The following is a 22350-nucleotide window of genomic DNA, read 5'->3' on the forward strand; positions in this document are numbered from 1 at the left end:
TCTTCTGCAACGTAACTGTTTTTGACATATAAAGCTACTCCCCCTCCTCTCCCCTTTGTTCTATTTCTGTGAAAGAGGTTATAGCCCTCAATGGTTAAATTCCAGTGATGGGAGTCATCCCACCAGGTTTCAGTGATGCCTATGACATCGTATGTGTGGTGCTGTGCTAGGAGTTGGAGTTCGTCTTGCTTATTTCCCATGCTCTGAGCATTAGTGTAAAGACATGTAAGCCCCTGTGACCTCCCCTCGAACTGTTTATTTGGGATTATTGTGCTCTCTGTACTTGGTCCTTGCTGTGTTTGTGCAGCCCTCCGTTTAGCCTTACGGCGGTTCCCTGTGGTCGTGGGTAATATAGTGTTCGCCAGGCTGTTGTTCCCCTCCCCCAGTGGATTTAGTTTAAAGTGCGCCTGATGAGGTTTGTGAGTCTGTGTGCAAAAAGATGTTTTCCTACTTGTGTGAGATGCACCCCATCGCTTGCCAGTAGTCCATCCTCTTGGAAGAGTAGACCATGGTCAAGGAAGCCAAAATGCTCCTCTTGACACCATTTTCTGAGCCAGTTATTGACCTGTACTATTTTTCCGGCCCTTGTAGAGCCATGTCCTACAACGGGGAGGAGGGATGAAAAGATCACATGTACATTATACAGTTTTAGCTTTGTTCCCAGAGCTCGAAAATCATTTGTGATCTTTTGAAAAGTATGCCTAGCGGTGTCATTGGTACCTACATGAATCAACATAAGGTGGGGAGGGTGATGGGGCTTTAGGAGCCTGCTGAGCCTCTGAGTGATATGGTGTATTTTTGCCCCCGGGAGGCAGCATGTTTCTCGAGCCATCCCATCCGGTCTGGAAATGATGGCTTCCGTTCCTCTAAGGAGGGAGTCACCTACTACCAAGACCTGTTTCCTTTGAGGATTGACAGGGTCCCTTTTGTGCAAGACAGTGTGTATGTCCCCTGAAGAGTGTTCCTGTTGAAGTGAATCATGTAGGTGTAAAGTGTTGTCCTCCTCCTCAACATCCCCAGTGCATTCATCAATGACAATCCATTGAGATACATACGAGAGCCCATTACTCTCCCAAGGATGTTCCTGTTGCTCCTGGTCTATGATTGGGGATGGAGCATTTGCATGATTACATAAGTGTGACTGTGGTGATGCACTGTCCCCGTCAGGGCTATCCCCTGCGCATTGATCCAGGATGGTCCACTGAGTGGTATCTAAGAAACTGTGGTCCTCCACAAGATGTGTTTCCTGATTGTATGTTAATGATGTAAGAATTTCAAATCTGTTGTGTAAATGCAGCTGAGCAGAGGAGTTCTGCGGAGGCTGCCTGGTCCTGCGTCTCCTTCTATGGGTGACCTCCTTCCAAGCCTGAGGGTTGTCTACCTTTGAGTTGATCTCCCCATAAGGTTCCTGATCATGGTCTTGGTGGTGTTGGTGTGATGCAGGCTGCTGATCTACAGCAGCGTGTTGTGCAGTGTCCAAGAAGAGCTCGAGTGCCTGAATGTCCTTAAGGGTCTTAATACGGTGCTCGAGCTGTTGGATCCTCTGCTCCATCAGAGTCATCTGTTTGCATTTGGAGCAGATGTAGTTGTCTAGTTTTTGTGTGAAAAAGCGGAACATGCCACAGCTGGTGCATGTGATGGGAATGTTTTGGTTTTGTTGCATCTCTTGGTGAGCGTGGTGGCCAAGTGGGATCTTTGTACAGTTAAGTAATATGCACGCACTTTATGTGCAGCCTGCAACAAACCACGTCTTTGTGTATTTGTTTATGTTGCTTTGTTTCCTGTATGTACTGCAAAGGATAGTTAGTAAAGGTGCCCTTTCTTTCAACACAACAGTCACACAACAGTTAGACTTTGACCACAGGAGCCAAGCCCAAACTCAGTTTAAAATCTTAGCCAAATCTTAGCCAAGTCCTACCTGAAGCCAGGGAGCAAAAATGTCCTCCTGCTTCCTCTGCTTCTGCGAGAACCAACTGCCCTTCTGGGATCAGGCTCTGGCAGAAACTCACACTGGCAAATAAAGCTTTCCCAGAAACTCAATTAACAGGGGACAATGCCTGCTGTCAATCAACTTAAGTACCTGGCTCTCTTTCAACACAACAGTCACACAACAGTTAGACTTTGACCACAGGAGCCAAGCCCAAACTCAGTTTAAAATCTTAGCCAAATCTTAGCCAAATCCTACCTGAAGCCAGGGAGCAAAAATGTCCTCCTGCTTCCTCTGCTTCTGCGAGAACTTAGAAAAAATCCAAGATGAGTATTCTTTTTTGAAATGCTTGGAATCAAAAGTATTTTGGATTTGGATTTTCTCAGATTTTTGTATACTTATATTTGCATAAATGTGTATCATAGACTTTAAACACAAAATCCATTTATGTATCATATACATATTGAACACATAGTCTGATAGATATAATATCTTAATAATTATGTGCATGAAATAAAGTTTGTGTGCACTGAACTATCAGAAAGTGAAGTTGTTACTATTTTAGCCATCCATGTAGACCATTTCAGATTTGGAAGGATTTAAGATATCCTAATTCCAGATAAGAGATCCTCAACCTGTATTATTATTTGCTTAATAACTATATAGTAAATGCTGGCTGAACCTGTGCTATAATGATTTGGCTACTTTTATGGCTTTCATTTTAAGTAAATCAATTTCCAGTGGTTGTTGAGTACTTTAAACATAGACAGCCGCTTCAATATATGAACTTCATAAAATAGATTCAAAATAAATTAGCCAAAGAGAAGCTAATTGCAAACTCCCCTGAGAATATGAACAGACCTTTTGCTGTGCTGACTTCATTGTCAGAGATGGAAGAATTAATGTTTATTGAAATACGATGGCATGTTTAACACTCTGAGTCATTTGGGAGTTAATATACCTCTCTTATCTTTTCTAAAGAAACTACTGTTTTAATAATTGATGAACAAGATTGTCATGTAAACATAACGCTATCAACAATTTGAGGTGCTTATTCTGCATGACATGTACCAATAAAGTGCACACATATTTGTGTGTGTGTGTGTGTTTGTTTGTTTTTTTGAGAGAGAGAGAGGCCATTTGAGTAGCATACTTTTAAAATTATAATTTTTGCTACAGGTCAGTGGTTGTCTCTTTTATGTCTTTTTGAACATTCTGAACAGAGCCTTCAAAAGAAAAAAGGTCATTTGAAAAGCAACAAAAAGATACACACCTTTTCATGTATCCAACCAGACAAGCATTTAAATGGCAAGAACTGTTAACATTTAAAGATGTGAAATGTAGAAAAAGTAGAACATTATAATATAGACATTTATTGTCTGTGGTAGTGATGTTCTTTTCCTTTCCTGTCTACCTCCAAAATAAAGAACCACGAAGCAGCATGAAGATTTCTCTTTGAATTGGCTGCGGGATGTACAAAGCCACTGAGTTTTTTAGTGACAGCTGTTGCTGTTGGAGAGATGAAAGTACTTGGCCCAAGAGTCTGTTTATGTGTTTGAGCAGAGAAAGCAATATTCGTTGCAAGGAGCTCTGAGACAGACAGATTCTGAGAAAGAGAGAGCAAGAGATAATTATCTAAATTATGTTCAGGCTATTATTGAAGACGAATATAGTTAAAATGTAATTAAATATGACGGGCTCGCAGGATGCAAGCATGGTTTTGGAATGCTAATCATCAATTACAGCTCTCCTTGGGGGACTCAGGCAGAATGAAAGATTTGGGAGGGGGTGGCTGAGGTGAGATACGAATTATTAAATAACACTCCCTAGGGCTATAACAAGGCTAATTTCCTTTAAGAAATGAAGCTGTGGCACTTGGAGACTTCTGCTGGCCAAGCGGCATGCCCACGGTCCTCTTTCAGTATGAGGACCCTCAAAGGAATCTAGGTATAGGCTGCCAGTCCCTGGACTTGTCGTCAAGATGTAAGCCTCAGCTGCAATTAATAATTATATTTTCCAATTATATCATCTGTGCTTTTGTGCATATGTTTTAACTATATTCCTTTTTTCTTGCTTTCATGCATTTACATAGTCTTACACAGTGTCTTACACAGCCCTTGCTGAAACTTCATAGTCTCACCAAAAAAAAAAAAGCAAATTTAGTACAGCAGGACACTTGGTTTGTTTGTGATACAATGAAGAATACCTGTGTGGTGGTGATGGTGGTAATGATGACAATGATTTACTCTATTTTATTTCACTTTTCTCCCAATATAGGAACTTAAGGCAACTAACAATAAATATAAAACAATGCTAATTAAAAGCAATGTGCATACATCAAAATATTAAACCATTTATTTTATTAAAACAATTAAACATCTCAATACTAAAATGTGTTTAAACTTTGCACCCACCTTAAAATCTCAGTCCTACCATCTTTAAAAGCCTGCCATATCAGTTCATAAATGCCAGATGACAGAGGAATGTTTTTACCTGTCTACGAAAGGAAAGCAGGGATGGGGCCATCCTGGTTTCTCTTGAGAGGGAATTTGTGGTTATATTAATGCATTTTCACTGAACTCTTGTTGATATTCATTTAGCCTTTGCATTACATCCCTTGACTACTTTTGCTACATTTCTCTCACTAATAATCTTCAATTGCTTGAGTCTACTTGTGTCAATAGCAGTTTCTGTGTTTTGTTTTGTTTTTAATTAGAAATTATTGTGCTATTGGTTTATTTGGGGGACCTTATTGAGAAACTGATTATTCAAGGGAAGCTGCTTCTATGAATGCCTTGGCAGCAAGGAAAACTGAGCAAAGTTTTATGTTTCTATATTATATTATTTTAATATTTTTTTATTTAGAACTATTTAATTCCCCTTGATATAGGTAGACAGTGATTAAATAAAATAAATAGGCATATAAAGATATCAGTGAGTACAAATAGGATTAAAGCACTATAAAAATCTTGGAATTAAAAAATGGTGTAATTGAGTATAATTATTGCTAATTACTTTATTTCTTTGATTTGTTTTTCAGATCATGGCAAGTAGTAACTTTTGACAGACAAGCAGCGTCTTTTATCAGAATCGTTGGAACTCACAACACAGCTAATGAGGTAACTTAATATAAGACTGGCTTACAATTAATATTAATGCATATATATGTCACCCTATTTTCTACATTCAGGGTTGCCAAAGGTTAACTTCTTTGTTCCATTGGGAAAATCGAGTAAAGCAGAGAGTATAATATTTAACTGGAAAAACACAAAATCTGTTCTTGTGTATAAGTCAATGGTTCTTATGTACAAATGTATTGCCATGTTACCATGGCCACCACAAAATCTGCGATGTTGTTTGACGAGATTATAGTTACAATTGTTAATGCACATTTTTAAAAGGCCACATGATGATGACCTTAATTGCAGCATAAGTCTATGAATGATTAAACATAACAAATACTTCTCAACAGAAAGTACAATATGACCCCCTTATTCACAGATTCAATATCTATGGTTTCATTTACCCCGATTCCAAAACATATTCCCCCAGAAATGTATGTGGGCCTCTCTAAGTCCTCCAGTGTAATTCTGTAGTCTGCTTTTGATATAGTCAAAATATAAGATTTGGTATTTTCCACACTGTCGGGAGGTTTTGGAATGTAACCCCCATGGATATGGGGGATGCACCCTATATATAAATAGTGCTGTTGTCTCTATAAAACTAAGGCAGTAGGTGGCCAAAACCGACAAACTAACCAAGTAATGGCTATTTTATATTGTAACTGGTGGGATGACTGGTGTTTTTTTTTTAATGTAGACATAAGCTCCAAAATCACAATTTGATTTGTTAACATGTGTTTTCAAAGTACATAATTTGTTTTCAGAAGATTGTGTAGGTTGATTTAACATTTATATTATGTTGTTCCGATATTTCCTCAGAGCAGTTGAATTGACACATTTCATCTTCCTAACTTCACGAAGCACAGTAGACTGATAATTAGACCAAGTAGAACTTTGAATGCTAATCTGCCAGGTAGACCTATCTTCTAAAAGTCACAGTGCAGTAATGTTACTAATGTACCAGAAATCATTACTTGAGACAGTAGTCAGTACAGAAATCCACATTATTAAAGATTTCCTGTAAATTAATGTTGTACTCTTCATATCCCTTTCCCTTTCTTCCAACCATTTTTACAGTATTCGACTTTGCATAGGTCTTTAATCTTTACTACAATACACATTTGTTTATTATGAAGCATTATTGTTTATGTACGTTCCATTAATTTTTTTAGTAAGTTGCATTTCCTAGCCCGTTACAATATAGCATGCTTTAGATGAGTTAACATCAGGCACATTTTCCTTGCAGCATCAGTTGTTATTAGCAGCTGAGGTTTGACCATTGGAGAAAGCATTCACAATACTTGGTATCTTGTTTTCTTTTCTACTCCTACAAATATCAGTATCAGCGTATAGTTAGGCAGAGATAGGGAGAAGCAGGCTTGGAATGAGATCTTGGGCCCAAGAGTCTCAAGTGCAATCATTTTTGAAAAGCTATTCTAAAAAAAGATAGTCCTGTAATATAGCTGAGCTTTCACAGGCTATTTCTTGGAAATTAGAGATAGGATTTTGGTGCAGGTTAGCATATTTATAGCCCTGTCAGTCACATTAGAAACTCTTTTTGGTGAAAGAGAGTTGATATATTTTACCCTGTAAAAAGTGAATCATGTCATATCACAAAATAAATAATAGCACCATTAAAGCAGAAGCCATAAATGCAAGTAGGTAAATTATTCATCCCTTTAAACTGTCTGTGTGTGCATGCAGTCCTCCCCTCTCCCAGAGAACCAATGCAGCACTTCAAACTGTTACAGTCTTTAATGTGGGCAGATTAATGTCTCTACAGCCACTAATATTACATGTTCCTGCATATATATTTCACACAATAGGAAATTATAAATAAAGCTGCAAATTGAACTTGGTGATGGCCTTGGCTAGTATTTAACCAGTCATTGTCTGATTCCCAACAGACATCTGTGCCATCTCCAGGCTGAAGAATTAACAATTAAGAGGTTAGAAAGAGTAAATCTATGAACCTAATTAGTGGTTAAAAGCTGCTAAAAGGTTACTTGGTACCAAATACATTTCTTCTAACACTCATTATAGGGTTCTTCTCCTCCTCCCTTTTTAAATTAATACTTGGTGAGGTACAGTGTCTCTGTATTTACAGTTTGCAATTAGGATCCTGGTAATCATCATAGTAAACCAAAGTAGTATTCCATTTCAAGTTCAGCATCCTGCTGCTAACAGTGATCATTATCAACTGCTTCAGTGAATCCGCAATGAAATGCCTAGTAAACAATTACAGAATAGCCTGCTGGTAGGAAAGTGTTCCATAATCTCCAGTTAGTAGTGAAATGAAGCCCTAATATCCTGTTGAGTGATACACTGCAATCAATAATTCTTCAAAATCTCAGTGCTTTAAACAGAATATTGTGTAACATTTTCCTTGCATTGTTCTTAAGTTATACAAGCTTATTATAAATAAAACACCATTCTAGAGAAACACAGAGGTAGCACTTAAACAGTTTGAATACACACTGGGAGACTTTTGTTTTGTTCTGGGCTTTTTTGATGAGTTTATTTCTCACTACCCTGTTATGATCAACAATTATGTGAATTGTGCCCGTAGTGTAGGTAAAAAAAAAATTGCCTTAAATCCATATCTGCCAACTCCTTCCATCAGAAAAATGGGATTGGAGGGAGCAACTAATTTAGTGTCATTACTATAATCCCTTCTTCATACCCAAAACCTATGCTGTAAATTAGTAAAATCCCCCAGAGTTAATTTCTAGATGGTGCCGAGGTCTATAAAGGAGACAACAGGAAAGGTAATTGAGTTTCAAGCCCTGATTCCTGGTAGGGTATGAGGAATACAATTGTATATTATTGTAATTGCATGATTGACTTTGTCTAACAAGTTTGGGGATCTTGAAGATTATAGCTGTGGGAAGAACCAAGAGGAAAAAAGTTCTCTCCTTGATGTGGGATTTAATGTTTAAATGTTATTAGATCCAGGAAGGAAGTAGGTATACTTACAAATGTTCATACTTAAGTGGTGCTTTAGTCTATCCTACCCATAGTGATTTTTACTCATTCTTGTAAAGCAAAGGTACATTTTCCTAATATACTCATTATCTTTCTTAATAGAAAACACAACTCCAAAATTAATGCCTTAGAATTATCTATGTTGCCAGTTACTATTTCAAAGAAATACACATGTCTCAAAATATGTTGGAGTGGGGCTTTGTGTCCACCAAGATGTTGAGGTGAAAAGTAGTTATAGAAAGAAAGACAGTTAAATAGTGGCCAGCCAGAAACAAATTATTGTTACTCAGTAGCATCCTGTGTGTGGCATCCTGTTTACACTTCGCTCCATACATGCCTCCATGAGGTCTTTGAAACATTGGAGAGGGCTCCCATGGTCTTTTACCTTAGGTTATTCTGACTGGGGCTGATGGAAATTAAAATCCAACAGCATCTGGATGTCTGTACCTTCCCCCTCTCCTGAAGAAAGCTCTGGCTGTAGAGGTATTCCCTTTCTTCCCCAAAGGCTTGTGGGGTTTTATGTTCATCTCAGCAAATGTCCCTATCCTAAGGAGAACAGGTTTTCATGCTGTTAGAGGCACTAGAGTTAATGGGATATTTTGGAGTATCAACTCTACTGCAAGGAGTCATCTGGTTCTTACCCTCTCGGAAATCAAGTCAATCTTTATTTAATCAGAATCATAAACTAGAGACTAGTAAAATAAAGATCCATGCATTCATCACAACCAAATTTATTTTCAGATGTCCAAACAGTTTGTGATTTTTGCCACAGATAGTTTTACAGATGCAAGTGGAAAAACTTCCTGCCTTGTCCTTTACTTGTTTCTATTAACTGCTCTAACCAGTTGTCATCCTAAAAGGCAACTGCTCTTATTTTTGATATGCTAGCTTTCCATCTGCAGAGGGGTTTTGTTACATATGGGAGTCAGTTTGTATTCAAACATACGATCCACTAGCTATGTGGCTGTTAACTTTCATCAAGTCAGTTTTGACGGGAGCTATAATATGAAGTAAAACTGTCTTGGAAATGCTGGCCTTTGTACAGTTTTTGCACGTTTGAATCTGCCTGGCCTCTGAAGGCCTGCTCCACGCTTCTGCAATATGTCACATTAAATTCCTATTAACCTGTGAGTCAATGAGTTCAGTTTCCTTTTTTCCTTTCCCTACCTTCCTATTAAGGCTTATATGTGAAGGTCCCTTCCACAATGCAAAGATTTTCTTAACTAGATGAAGCTTTCCCAAACAAAAATGAATTTAAGTAATTGGTCATCATTATAAAGCTTACAAAATATCTAAAAAGATAATATAAAGGTTTGTAAAAAGAGAATAAAGTAAAATAAGAACAGTGGCTACTCAGTGAATATAAAATTTTAAATCAGTGAATCTATATATCCCAAGATTTTAGTCATTTTCAAAACTATTACTTCTGATAGGTAAAGGTAAAGGTTTTCCCCTGACGTTAAGTCCAGTCATGACCGACTCTGGGGGTTGGTGCTCATCTCCATTTCTAAGTTGAAGAGCCGGCATTGTCCGTAGACAACTCCAAGGTCATGTGGCCGGCATGACTGCATGGAGCGCCGTTACCTTCCCGCCAGAGCAGTACCTATTTATCTACTCACATTTGCATGTTTTCAAACTGCTAGGTTGGCAGGGTCTGGGGCTAACAGCGGCCACTCATTCCGCTCCCGGGATTTGAACCTGGGACCTTTTGGTCTGCAAGTTCAGCAGCTCAGCACTTTAACACACTGCGCCACCACCAGGGGCCATTACTTCTGATATATTACTGTAATAGGGAATAAAATGCATATGTTAATTATGCCTTATGTTTTCAGCAAAAGAATGAGGAACTTTCTCTATATAATTAAAAGCTCTCTTGAAAACTGAGTCATACAAGAGCCCTGCATTCTGTCCATTGATTTTGTAATGCCAATTAGGTTTGAAAAGGTGCTAATTTAAAAAGTGCTAATTCCTAGCTATAAACCTGTTTCTCCATATTTTTCTTTTCTGCTTAATAGTAGCCTAGTTGCTGCCTGCTTGTGTGAATAAAATGCCTCAGAGACTTAAAAAAACCTGAATCTTATTTACCTCTAGATATTAACTATATTTCTCTGGTGTCCTCTTCCGGCTTTTTGGAAAGTCTGAAGATATTTGTGGAATATTAATTATTTCCTTATTACTCTGGTGTTTTCAACTTGACCTAATGTGACTGTGAAGTTTTTCTATTTTATGAATGTTTTGATTTCTTGATCACCTGCTCATCATGATTTTGATTTCCTTCAGTATTTCATCAGCCTCCTTTGGGAAATGTATGCCTGCATCTGCTGTCTGCCTCTCATCTTTCTTTGTGAATGGTGAAATAGAGTATGAATTATATTTTATGGTACTTCTAGAAATCCCTAATGCTGTCTCTTCAAGATTCTAGACCCTTAACTAGTTTTAGAATAATTTTCATCATTTTTCTTAACTAGTTAATAATGTTTCTGTTCATCAGTTGCACTTTAGCCTTCTCACCTAATTTATTTCCCAGACTGGGTGATATTATCTCACCATATGCCTTTCCTCTTGGATTCTGTTGAGCACAAAACATACATTTTGGATAGCTTTTTTCATTTTATTTTACTTTTCATAAAATCACAGGAAGTTGTTTTGCATCTTTTAATTCAAGGGAGGGTAGAAAGTCAGTTGAATTCTACTAGAATATTTAATTAATTAATTAAAATGAGCATATTATGTAATATCAAACTTACTTTTTATGTGACCTCCCTTTTTTAATGAAAATTGTTTTGTCCAAGTTCTTTGGCTCCTAATGTATTGAGGAAATTCTTAATGACCATAGAATCATAGAATTGTAAGAGACTACAAGAATCATCCAATCCAACCTCCTGCCATGCAGGAAAATACAACCAAAGCACTTCCAACAAATGACTATCCAGCCTCTGTTTAAACACTCCAAAGAAGGAGATTCCATTCCACTCGGAAGCAGCATTTTCCACTATCAAATGGTTCTTGCCATTCCTGATTAGACATTACTACCAGAGTTTTTGTATCTATTAATATACTTGTTATGGTCCTTAAAAGATATCTCATTGATACAATACTGACTTCATTAGTCTTCTGCACAATATGTAATAATAAATAATAATAACACTTTATTTATATTCCGCCCTATCTCCCCAAGGGAACTCAGGGCGGATCACAGTACACATACACAACAAACATTCAGTGCCATTTTGGACAGGCAAAACAGAACAGAACACACAGAAAGAGGTATGTTGTGGTTTGAAGTCCAGCTTTGATGCCTTGGAGGTTGTGCTCGGATTCAGCCACAGGGGGTGCTGTTGCTCCATTCTCTATGACGAAGAGCCATCAGGACTTCCTCCTTTCTTTCGGTCACTGACATTTTTATGATGTCATAAAATGCCTCCCCTGCTAAGTTAGTGGTACCTAATTTCTCTACTTATAGCTCAGCTGTTTTTGAACTGCTTAGGTAAACAGTGAGCAGGGCTTGACAGTTGAGTGCTCACCGCAACTGGGTTTCGAACTGGCTACCTGCTGGTGATTTACCACTGTGCTACAGCCCAGCCCTAATAATTCCTAATGTAATTTAAAGCATAAAACCAGGGATTTCAAAGTCATTTTCACCATGGGTGACATCAGCCTTATTGTTGCCTTCAAAGGGCTGTTGTAATTCTAGAACTACATAAATGTAACTATGTTGCCCTGCCATTGAATGCCTTGTGAGCCACATAAAATGATGTGGCGGACCGCATTCAATTTGCAGACGTTCCATTTGATACATGTGTAAAAAGCCCAAAACTTATATTGAGCCTATATTCTCAATTTAATAAATAGTAAAAAGACAGAATATATGATTAAACATTATAAATATTAAATTATCTTTATTTATTTATTTTTATCCTGTCTTTCTCTCATCATAGGGACACAAGGCAGCTAACAGTAACATTACACAATGAAAATTAAAAACAAAGCAAATGCATGTAAATGTGAATATAAAATTTAAAAACAATTACATCTTTGTGTCATTAAGCATGAAGATATAACTAAGTCAGGATCCCTGAAGAACCTATCTGCCTTCCATGACATTGAGGTCAGTAGGTCCTGTTAATGTCATAGTCAGTTTTCTTGTTTGTTTAATAAAGAATGCAAGAAAATATTTTTTTTTTCCAGTGGTCACATCTGAATTCTGAAATTCTGTTCCTCAATCCATTTCTTGCCATTCATCTAAGAAGCAAAATCATTTTCTTTTTTGGCTGGCTTTCAACCTATCAGTTAACTGCTTTTAATTGGATGTTTCTTTGCTAACTGTAAACATGCCTTGTGCTGTTTGTTGTTTGTAATGTTGTTTTTTATTTCTTTGATGTGATTCTTAGGATATATTTTTAATGCATATAGTTTAGATTTGGATTAATTTTTTATTGTTAACTTCCAGAAGAAATCTTATTTTGGAAATATTTAATATAAATATTCCTTAATTTTACAATAATAGAAATAGTGATGAGCGTGATGATGTGGCATCACACATCCACTTAAATTTGGCTGCTGGTGCTAGGACCTATTTGTCAATCACATGGCCTTCCCAATAAGATAGATTCATTTTAGAGAATTGATCAACTTGCTGAAATGTAGTCCTCTCCAATTGTGTTGCTGATCATGAAAAAAAGGCAGCAGATGTTGCATTGAAAAAAAAAGTACAAATAATTACAGTATTTTGAGAAGTGTCCTTAATCAAAGCTGCAGAGCTGCACATGTGCAAATGTGGAAATCACCCTGACAACTGAAGGAAGAGTTATCGTGTAAATATAGAAGATTCTTTGCAATGAAATGATAAAGAAACAGCTGAGCATCCTTCAGAAGGGTTTCTGAGTAGTTTGACATTAGGAAGGAAAAATAAAACCCTCCCCTTTTTTGGATTTTCTCATACATTAGTGGTTGCTTTGTCAGAACGAAAATAGCAATATTTAGTGAATATGAGACATTTACCACTCCTCATCCATATTAACTTTCAGAGTACAGGATTTCAGAGAACCCAATGCTTTGTGATTTTAAAAAATAATGTGTGTCCAAAAGAGAGGTTACAAACAAACAAAGACAAGGCTGAAACAAGACCTGCAACCTCATCAGATAAGTCTTTGGCAGCATCATAGGACACTTTTGTCCCAGTCGAGCCATCAGACAATGCAGGCTCACTTCCAGCAGGGCTCCGTGGCTCAACTCGGGTGCAAACATCCTAATGCACTGTTCCCAGAACACGGGAGGCTTCCTGTGTTCCATTTAAAACAACGGAGCCAGGACAGGGGGAAGCCACATGGCGACGCTCCCACACATGTGATGGGGAAGCATAGCTGCGGGCGAAGCATTGGGATTGCCCCGCTGCCCCGCCAATTTATCATAGGCTGGCGAATTGCCCCACTGCTCTTCCTTCATCCATGTGATGAGGTCCCTGGAAGCCTAATTCTTGACACCAATAACCCACTATCAATTTCTGTCTAAATCACAAAGCTGTTTTATTAACTGCTAGTCAGACAAGTATAATATCTCTGTGTTTTGTGGTTTTTACTTTAGCCCTAAATGTGAGAGACTATTAAAGAAACATCTTCAGTCTCAGATAATTTTACATCTTGAGAGCAGAGGCTTTCTTGACACAAAATATTTTTTAAATTCCACAGTGACTTAAGCCATACTTGTTTCATGCATCTCCATGGAACTGTGAATTCAAAACTTTCCAAGAGATGATACAAAGGTTATAGCAGACAACTCACTGACAGCTCTGCTCAGTGTTCAGTGACACTTGAAAAGCCTAATAGGATTCTAGGCTGCAGTAAAGAAGAGATTGCAAGGAGATAGTATTCTAATAATCTTATAAAAGATCAGTGGTTTGTCTGTAACTTCTTTTCATCCTTCTGACTTACAGAACAATGATAGGCTTGAAAAAGGCACATAAAATACCAAGAATGTCCAGGTATTATTTAAGGAAAGATTTTAAAGATGTGGCAAAATGAGGCAGTTTATTCCTATATTATTTCCACTTAGTAGAGTTCATCACCAGTAACTAATAAATCAGGTTAGAGGATCAACTTTGTATTATTTTACAGAAGGATGTTGCAGGGCTTTATCTAAATTAATTACATCCGTATATACTTCAGATTTATATTTCTTTCACATTAGATGTATCCTTCACCTTACAATGTGAGATTAGAAACATTAAATTTTATTTATTTATTTATTTTTCAAACTTATATGCCGCCACTCCCCTAGGGCTCGGAGCGGCTTACAAGAACCGGCTAAAATCAACAATTTAAAAAACATTTTAAAAACATCTTTAAAAAAAACATCTTAAAAACATCCTAAAAGCACCTTTTAAAACATCAGCAACAGAACTCAAAAGCCTGCCGAAACAGGTGTGTCTTACATGCCCTGCGGAAGGCCAACAAGTCCCGCAAGGCACGGACTTCAGGTGGCAAGGTGTTCCACAGAGATGGCGCCACCACTGAGAAGGCTCTGCGTCTAGTTGCAGTTAGACGCAAGGTCTTAAAACTGGGGACTTCGAGCAGGTCTTGGTCCTCAGAACGGAGGGATCTCTGGGGTTTGTAGGGGGTGAGGCGGTCCCTCAGGTACATCGGCCCTGGACCATGTAAGGCCTTGAAGGTAAGCACCATCACTTTGAAAGTGATCCGGTGCTCAATTGGTAACCAGTGCAGCTGCCGTAAGATTGGTGTTATGTGGCATCTTATCAGGACTCCCACAAGGAGCCAGGCAGCTGCATTTTGCACCAATTTGAGCTTCCGGATCACCGACACAGGAAGGCCAATGTAAAGGGCATTACAGTAATCCAGTCTCGAGATGACTGTAGCCTGGATCACTGTAGCCAGGTTGTCCCTAGATAGATAGGGGGCTAGCCGTCTAGCCTGCCGAAGATGAAAAAAGTCAGTTTTGGTAATGGCGGAGACCTGGGCCTCCATCGTCAATGAAGGGTCCAAGAGGACTCCCAGACTCTTTACTAGTGAAGACGGGCGTAGCACTTCGCCATCCAGGGTTGGCAACTGGATATCCCCACTGCCCGGTCGGCCCAGCCATAGGATCTCCGTCTTTGCTGGATTCACCCTCAACCTACTGGAACGCAACCATCCAATAATGGCCTCGAGGCACTGGTGAAAACTGTCGGGTACAGACTCCGGTTGGCCTTCCATCTTTAACACAAGCTGAGTGTCGTCAGCATATTGATAACACTCGAGCCCGAAATCTCGGACCAGCTGAGCAAGTGGTTGCATATAGATGTTAAACAACAGAGGGGAGAGAATGGCCCCCTGAGGAACCCCACAATGTAGAGGGGACCTCTCAGAGACCAGGCCTCCCCTCTCCACTCGCTGTCCACGGTTGTGAAGAAAGGAGGCCAGCCAATTTAAAGCTGTCCCCCTAACTCCAGCAACGGTAAGGCGGTGAGTCAGAAGATTGTGATCAACTGTGTCAAATGCTGCTGTGAGATCCAATAACACAAGCAACACCGACCCGCCCCGGTCAAGCTGGCATCGGAGATGATCTGTGATGGAAACCAATACAGTCTCTGTCCCATGCCCCGCACGGAAGCCAGACTGGAAAGGATCCAGTCCGGCTGTGTCGTCTAGGAACTGCTGCAGCTGCACCGCTACTGCCCTCTCAATCACCTTGCCCAGAAATGAAAGATTCGAAACTGGGCGGTAGCTGGAGGGAACCAAACGATCTAAATCTGGTTTTTTCAACAGAGGAGAGACCACTGCCTCTTTTAATCCCTCTGGAAAGACTCCTTGCTCAAGGGAGCTGTTTATTATCTTCAGCAGCGGGTCACGTAATCCCTCCAAGCAGGATTTTACCAACCAAGAGGGACACGGGTCGAGGGAGCAAGTGGTCGGTCTAGCTGCAGCTATGAGCCTATTGAGAGCCTCTGCGTCCAGTGGGATGAACTGGTCAAGGGTGGGCCCAGCAAGTGGCCACGGAGTCTCAAGTTCTCTCATTGTATCAGTTGTGGCGGGGAGGTCCCGGCATAGTAGTGAGATCTTGTCAGCAAAATAGCTTTGAAAAGTCTCGGCTGAAGGGGCCTGATCATCACTTTTTGGGTTGGAAGGAACCGTCATTAGAGATCTAATTATTTTGAACAATTTTGCCGGGCGTGAACTGGCGGACTCTATCAATGAGGCATAGTATACTCGCTTTGCTTCGATGGTAGCATGCTCATAGGACTCCATAAATGCCCTGTAAGCTGATCTCGAAGCTCTGTCATGAAGTTCTCGCCACACGCCCTCTAGCCGTCTCTTTTCCCGCTTCATCGATCGAAGTTCCTCGGTGAACCAAGGAGACTGATTGCGGCGGGGTTGGAGGGGCATCTAGGGGCGATCTCGTCGAGTGCATTGGACAGCCTGATGTTCCACGTGTCCACCTGCACATCGATTGAGTCGCTGACAGGCTCCAGATCCTTCAGAGCATTCTGGAACCTACTAGGTTCCATAAGTCTTCTTGGGCGAGCCCAAATCGGCTCGGCGCCCTTGCCAGGTGGGTAGGCATGCTCCAGCCTGACTCTCAGGGCACAGTGATCCAACCATGGAACCTCTAAAATAGAGGCTTGGGTCACTTGAATTCCTGCACTGAAGATCAAGTCTAGCGCGTGTCCTGCTTGATGCGTGGGCCCAGTACTGCAGAGCAAGAGTCCTAGTGTCTCCATGATAGACACTAGGTCCATAGCCGCTGCTGAGCAAGAGTCCGTATCAGCGTGGACATTGAAGTCCCCCAGGACAACAAGTCTGGGGAACCTCAAGGACCACTCCGACACAGTCTCGAGCAGCTGGGATAGGCTGTCTGCTGGTGCACTAGGCGCACGGTACACCAGCAGAAAGGCCATGTTCTCAGGGGAATCCCACACCAGACCAACACATTCAGTGCCAGAGATGTCCACAACAGGAACTGCCCTAAGAGAAAAGCTTTCTCGGGAGAGCATAGCCACCCCACCACCCACCACCCCCCGCCTCCCACTCCGCATCTGGTGGGTGATTACATAACCTGGAGATGTTGTTTCCTGGAGTAGGATCTCGTCCCCCTCTTGGATCCAGGTTTCAGTGATACACACTAGGTCAGCTCCCTGGTCAGTAAGAAAATCTCTGATAGTTTTATTCCTTATGGACCTAGCATTCACCAACACCAGGGTAGGAGGGGAGGAAACTGGTCGCCTGTCATAGGTGCACTTGGGGATAGGCCGCAGGTCAGAGGGGGGCCGAGTCTTCCGTCGACTCAGCCTCCCTCTAATATTCGGCCTGAGCCTACCGTCATATCTCCCCCTCCCAGAGTTCGTAGGAATTCCCATACACAGACCTACTTCTCTTGGGGGCTCTACAGCAGAAGCTAAGGGCCCAATGTTCGACTGGCCCCCTGAAAAGGAGATGAGGCATGGCCAATTACCAAGTGGTCATAAATAGAGTCCTCAGAGTAATGAGGGGCAGGTGTAAAGGCAAGAACACCCGGCCAGCATTGTGGGTGGGGGGGGGGTGATCTAGGGGATGTCAAGTCTAGGTTCCCTCAAGAGTGTTGGGATAAGTTCTTAACTCCACCACACTGGGAGGTCACTCTCTCTTTTATGTCCACAAAATCCCTCTGTATCGAGTCATTATATATGATATCAATGAGCTAGAGCTTAAAGCAGTTGTGATGATGATGATGATGATGATGATGATGATTTTGATTATAAGGTTAACATAGAACTACCAATGGACATGATGCTTTACAAAGAACAAAAACAAATCTTTCTTAAGGAGATTGCATTCTAAAATAGTTCCCCAAAAGGCTCAGCCCTAGAAGGTGCCGCAAGCATTCATATACCATAATTGAAAATAGGAAGAGCAAATGTGAGACTAATTTGTATATCTATTGCCACTGCAAAACCTCTAAAATATAGCTTTTGGTGCTTTTTTTCACTTTGTTGAGGTGGGGACTGTGAGTCCCACATGGGAGATAGAGCGGTATATAAAAAAAGTTTTGTTTTTGTTGAATACCTGAAGTCCCAGGGGTAACAGGTATACAGATGCAGATTCTGATCTTCAAGATAAAGCTTCTGCCTCAACTACAAGCCCTCTAACTTGATTGAAAGGGCTAAGGAAGAGCTCTTGCAAGTACCCTAACACCCCAAACTCTGAGAAAATATATTTTTGAGCTTTCGATGAAAGTTAAAAAAATTCATTGAAAGAGTTGTGAAAATTCCATGAATATTAGGTACCATCAGAAATATATTTGAAACAACAAATCAGACCTTTTAATCAGAGGTCTACATATTTTAGTAAGTTTTAGTATTCTCCCAGAACTTGTGGTTATCTTTCTCTTTTCCTAATGAGTTCCTGAATGTTCTTATGACATCACCATATTAATTTGAAAATATGTTCTGAGATCTCAGTTGTAACTTTTCCCATTATTAAAACTAGGCTTGTGCATTTGTATAGACCCGCTACCCATTCTGTTTGTTTCATTCATAAGCACCTCACTTTTGTTTTTTTGTGCCTTCTGAAAATGCTTTCCGGATGGGCATTTTTATTCTGTGTCCAAAAATACAAAAAAAATTGGTCCATTGCTGCCAGTGGACGGGCCTCCCTAGGCTCCCCTTCCCCTCAGTTTTAGAGGTAGAGGGGTAAAAATCAGCACACATGGAGGGCACATCTACCACTCTTAGCTCACCAAATTTTGTAACGTTTGGGTCATCCCCCAATTTTTTGGGATTCTTTTATTTCTATAAAAACATTCCCTGTCTCCCCTCCCCGCCCCCCCCCCCCCCGGCCCTGCTCTCTAACTTTTCCAGGAGGAGGTGCAGGAGAGAGGAAGGGCAGGGAACCATTCCTTCCTGCCAAATGTCAAAGATGTTCCACACACCACACACACAGCCCAGTGCCCAGCCCCACTATTTCACTTCTTCTTTAACTAGCGGCAATGGGGGAAGAATTCCCCTCCCCTTCCCATCATTTTTGCCAATATCATGGTTTGCCTTGGAGTTGCTGCCTTGGGTCCTTGCTTTCTGCTGCTGCCTGGCTGGGCGCCTTTCTCAACTTCTCCATCTCTCATGCAAGGAAGGTGCCTCCAGACTCCCTCCTCTTCCTCCTTCACGCCTCTTACCCTCGCTTCCTCCCTCCTCCTTGGCTCTTGGAGCTGCCACATTGGCTGCGCTGGGCACCTTCCTCCTTTTCTGTCTCTCATGCAAGGAAGGCACCTCCAGCCCCCTATTCTTCCTCTTTCACAAAAAAGGAAGAGAAGGGGGTCTGGAGGCACCTTCCTTGCATGAGAGATGGAAAAGGAGAAAGAGGAGAAAGGCGCCCAGCACAGCCAATGCAGCAGCTCCAAGAGCCGAGGAGGAGGGAGGAGGAGAGGGCCTTGGTTGCCATGCACTCTCCAAGGCATTTTAAGGTGGTGCCCCACTTCCAGATAAGGAGGAGGGATGACCTCCTGATAGTATAAAGTTTATTATTTTCCCCCCACCCCCAACCACAGCCTCACAGGTGAACTATATTGGGTACTTTCTTATTTCCTTTAGTTCAGGGATGAAAATTATATTACTCCAGATGTTGTCTTATGAGCTTCTTATGACTTGCTATGTTGGCTCCAACTGCTGGAAATGGCAGTTCAACAACATCTGGTAGACCACACAATTCCTACCTCTGCTAGATGGAGACTACACAACTTTATCCCGCCAGAATGAGTGGAGATGGCCAACCCTATATTGTGTCTTCTTCCATTCCTTAAATTCCAATTACTGAAATCTTTTTTTGTCTTGCTGGGTCACAAACCATGTAGTTCTACTTAATACTTGCAAGCTTTGTATCATGTGGGACAGTGCATTACTAGAAATTATGATTTCCATAAGGTATCAGGACTACATCTACTGGTGATAAAATTAAAAGTGCATACACTAGATTCTCAATTAATTGGAACTCAGGCAACTGGAACTCTCAAATAACCAACAAAAAATGAAGAAACCATACTGCATTCATAAAGCATTTTATAATAGAGTAAAACTGTATTAGATTAACTTGAATTTGTCTTTCTTTGCTTTTGCTTAATTGCTGTATTTTAACATTACTATCAAGCTATATATATATTTCTATTATGACAAAACTTTTTGAAAATACTCAGGCTGAGATCCAGTTAGTGGGTGGGTAAGTCCTCCCAATATGTTTATTCCTATTGTCTGGGTGGGGGAATTGCCCCTGGTTGCTGTGGGGAGGGGGTGCCCCTGGAAGCAGCTTCTTCCTCTCAGTCACTGATTGGCTGCTTAATATACCTGAAAAGAAAAGAAAATTGCTCTTGTGTACCTAGAATTGGGATTTTGTGGAATCATATTTGCTACCAGAAGAGTATGCATAGGTTTGCAGCTTTAATATATTAGTCCTTTCCTACACGTTTCTCTTTCCCCTTCCATTTAAGAGCCCTTTTATTCTTAGTTGCACTGGTGCTCCCATTTTATTGCTTGTTGTTTTTCAGGTGTTCCATTGTGTCCATTTTGAGTGTCCAGCCCAAACTGCTGCCCACAAAGAAGACTCTAGTGAAGAAGAGGTGGGCACAAGCGGACAGCAACTACCATCCCATCCTCTTCGAGCATCAAGCGCCAGCTCTGGGCACTCTCTTCCAGGATCCATTTCACACCCATAACCTCTCAAACCATACAAGATAATGGACAAGAACTTTTGCAACCCTTGTGCCATGATAAAATTGTTCACCGTCTTCATATGTAGGCAACTCTTCCTTCTCAGTATGGATAATGGGGACCATACCTGGCAACATGAAATGTTCGTATGGAAAAGGCTGTCCCAAGACATAACAAGGCTGCTTCTTATTTTCCATTTTGGTAAAGCCAGGAAAGAAAGTTGGTTTTTGACTTTTGCCAAGTCTTCTGTTTACACCCCTACCTCTTTAACTGAACCAAATCAGGTAAAGTTGAAGGAAAACGAAAAGCTAAGCCAAATTGTAATATGAATATGCCGCATGAACAGTGCAGAAGAGTGATAATGACACGTGCCTGCAAAATATACCTGCTAGGAAAGGGTCTCCTCTGAGAATGTTTATGGAAAATAAGTCTATCAAAATCAAATGTTAATTTATTCTTAGTCCATCTTTATTTGTAAATTGCAAGCCATTTCAAAACCTATGTATATATTTGTATTTATATTTCCTTTGGCTGCTTTTTTCCTCCATTTTTTTTTTGGTTGAAACACTTCTCACTTTATTGTGTTATATCAGATGAATCCGCTTGACTGAGCTGCTTTATAGAAGCAGACATGTGATAAGCTTACTGTCTTACTTTGTTTGACGAGGAAAACTCCTTCAGAGGGCAAGGCATAAAACAATGCAGTTTAAGAAGGTTGTACTGAAATTCTGAGTATTTAACATGATTAACAAGATCATCACTTTTTACTCCTATAAAACTAGTTGTCAGATTCTTAGGTAGAGAAAAAACATTGATCTTATTAGAAATTATTAAAATGTACATTTGTTTCTATAACAATTATCAATATAGATGTCTAAACCTTTTTATTGGAAAGCTGATTGGATGACCAACATTTCAGCTGTGTTTGGTATGGATGGGAGTACAGTGCTGGCAATGTATAATAAAGTATTTGTTTAAAAATAGATTATAGTATTCCATTAGGGATTTAAAATAAACACTTCTAAGAAGCTTTTCACATAATCTCCATAAATACAGATTTGAGTTTTATTGTTAGATTTGGTTTGTGTTTTAAGGAATTTACATCCTAGCAGTAGCTATCCTTGGTAACTCAATCAGATTATGGATTTGACTACTATTCTGAATGTGTGCACAGGCAGCATTCCCCACATCAACTTGTTTTGCCTACTTCTGCGTTTGCCAGAATAAAGTAGTCTGCATATTTATACATAGATACTGATGCCATTCTTCCATCTAATTAGGAAAAAGAAATATGTATCATGGAATATGTGATTTTGGAGAAAATTATTGTCAATTTGTGGTTATTGTGTTTTTGTTTTTTTAAAAAATGTGTAAAATAACTTTGTGCCAATTGTTTGTTTCAACTATGCTGTCCTATAAATAACTGGTTAAAACTGTTGCACTGGTTGAACTTCAATTCTTGAGTTCTACTGAATGTCCTTTAGAATATAAAATGTTCTAGAGTGTACTTCCAGTACAAGAGGTCCTGAGTTACAACATCTGACCTACAAACTACTCATAGTAAAAAAAATGGAGTTGGGACAACAGGAAGTGAGAGGAAATCTACCCCTAGGAAGGGAAATTCACTCCTGTAAATTGTCATGGAAAAAGGT

The 22350-nt window shown here is 40.1% G+C and overlaps 1 protein-coding gene across 2 annotated transcripts in view; it reads left to right on the forward strand.

The window, feature by feature from the left end:
• The window catches only part of btbd9 (BTB domain containing 9), a 376867-nt gene extending 354731 nt beyond the window's left edge, over positions 1-22136 (forward strand). For both annotated transcript variants that reach the window (XM_008125190.3, XM_003215917.4), the window contains 2 exons: positions 4968-5046; positions 20536-22136. In XM_008125190.3, the coding sequence (XP_008123397.1) occupies positions 4968-5046; positions 20536-20703 (247 nt within the window). In that variant the 3' untranslated portion in view covers positions 20704-22136. The remainder of the gene's footprint in view (positions 1-4967; positions 5047-20535) is intronic.
• The last annotated feature ends 214 nt before the right edge of the window (positions 22137-22350 follow it).

This window comes from Anolis carolinensis, chromosome 1, assembly GCF_035594765.1.
Source record: "Anolis carolinensis isolate JA03-04 chromosome 1, rAnoCar3.1.pri, whole genome shotgun sequence".
NCBI classification, from domain to species: Eukaryota; Metazoa; Chordata; class Lepidosauria; order Squamata; family Dactyloidae; genus Anolis; species Anolis carolinensis.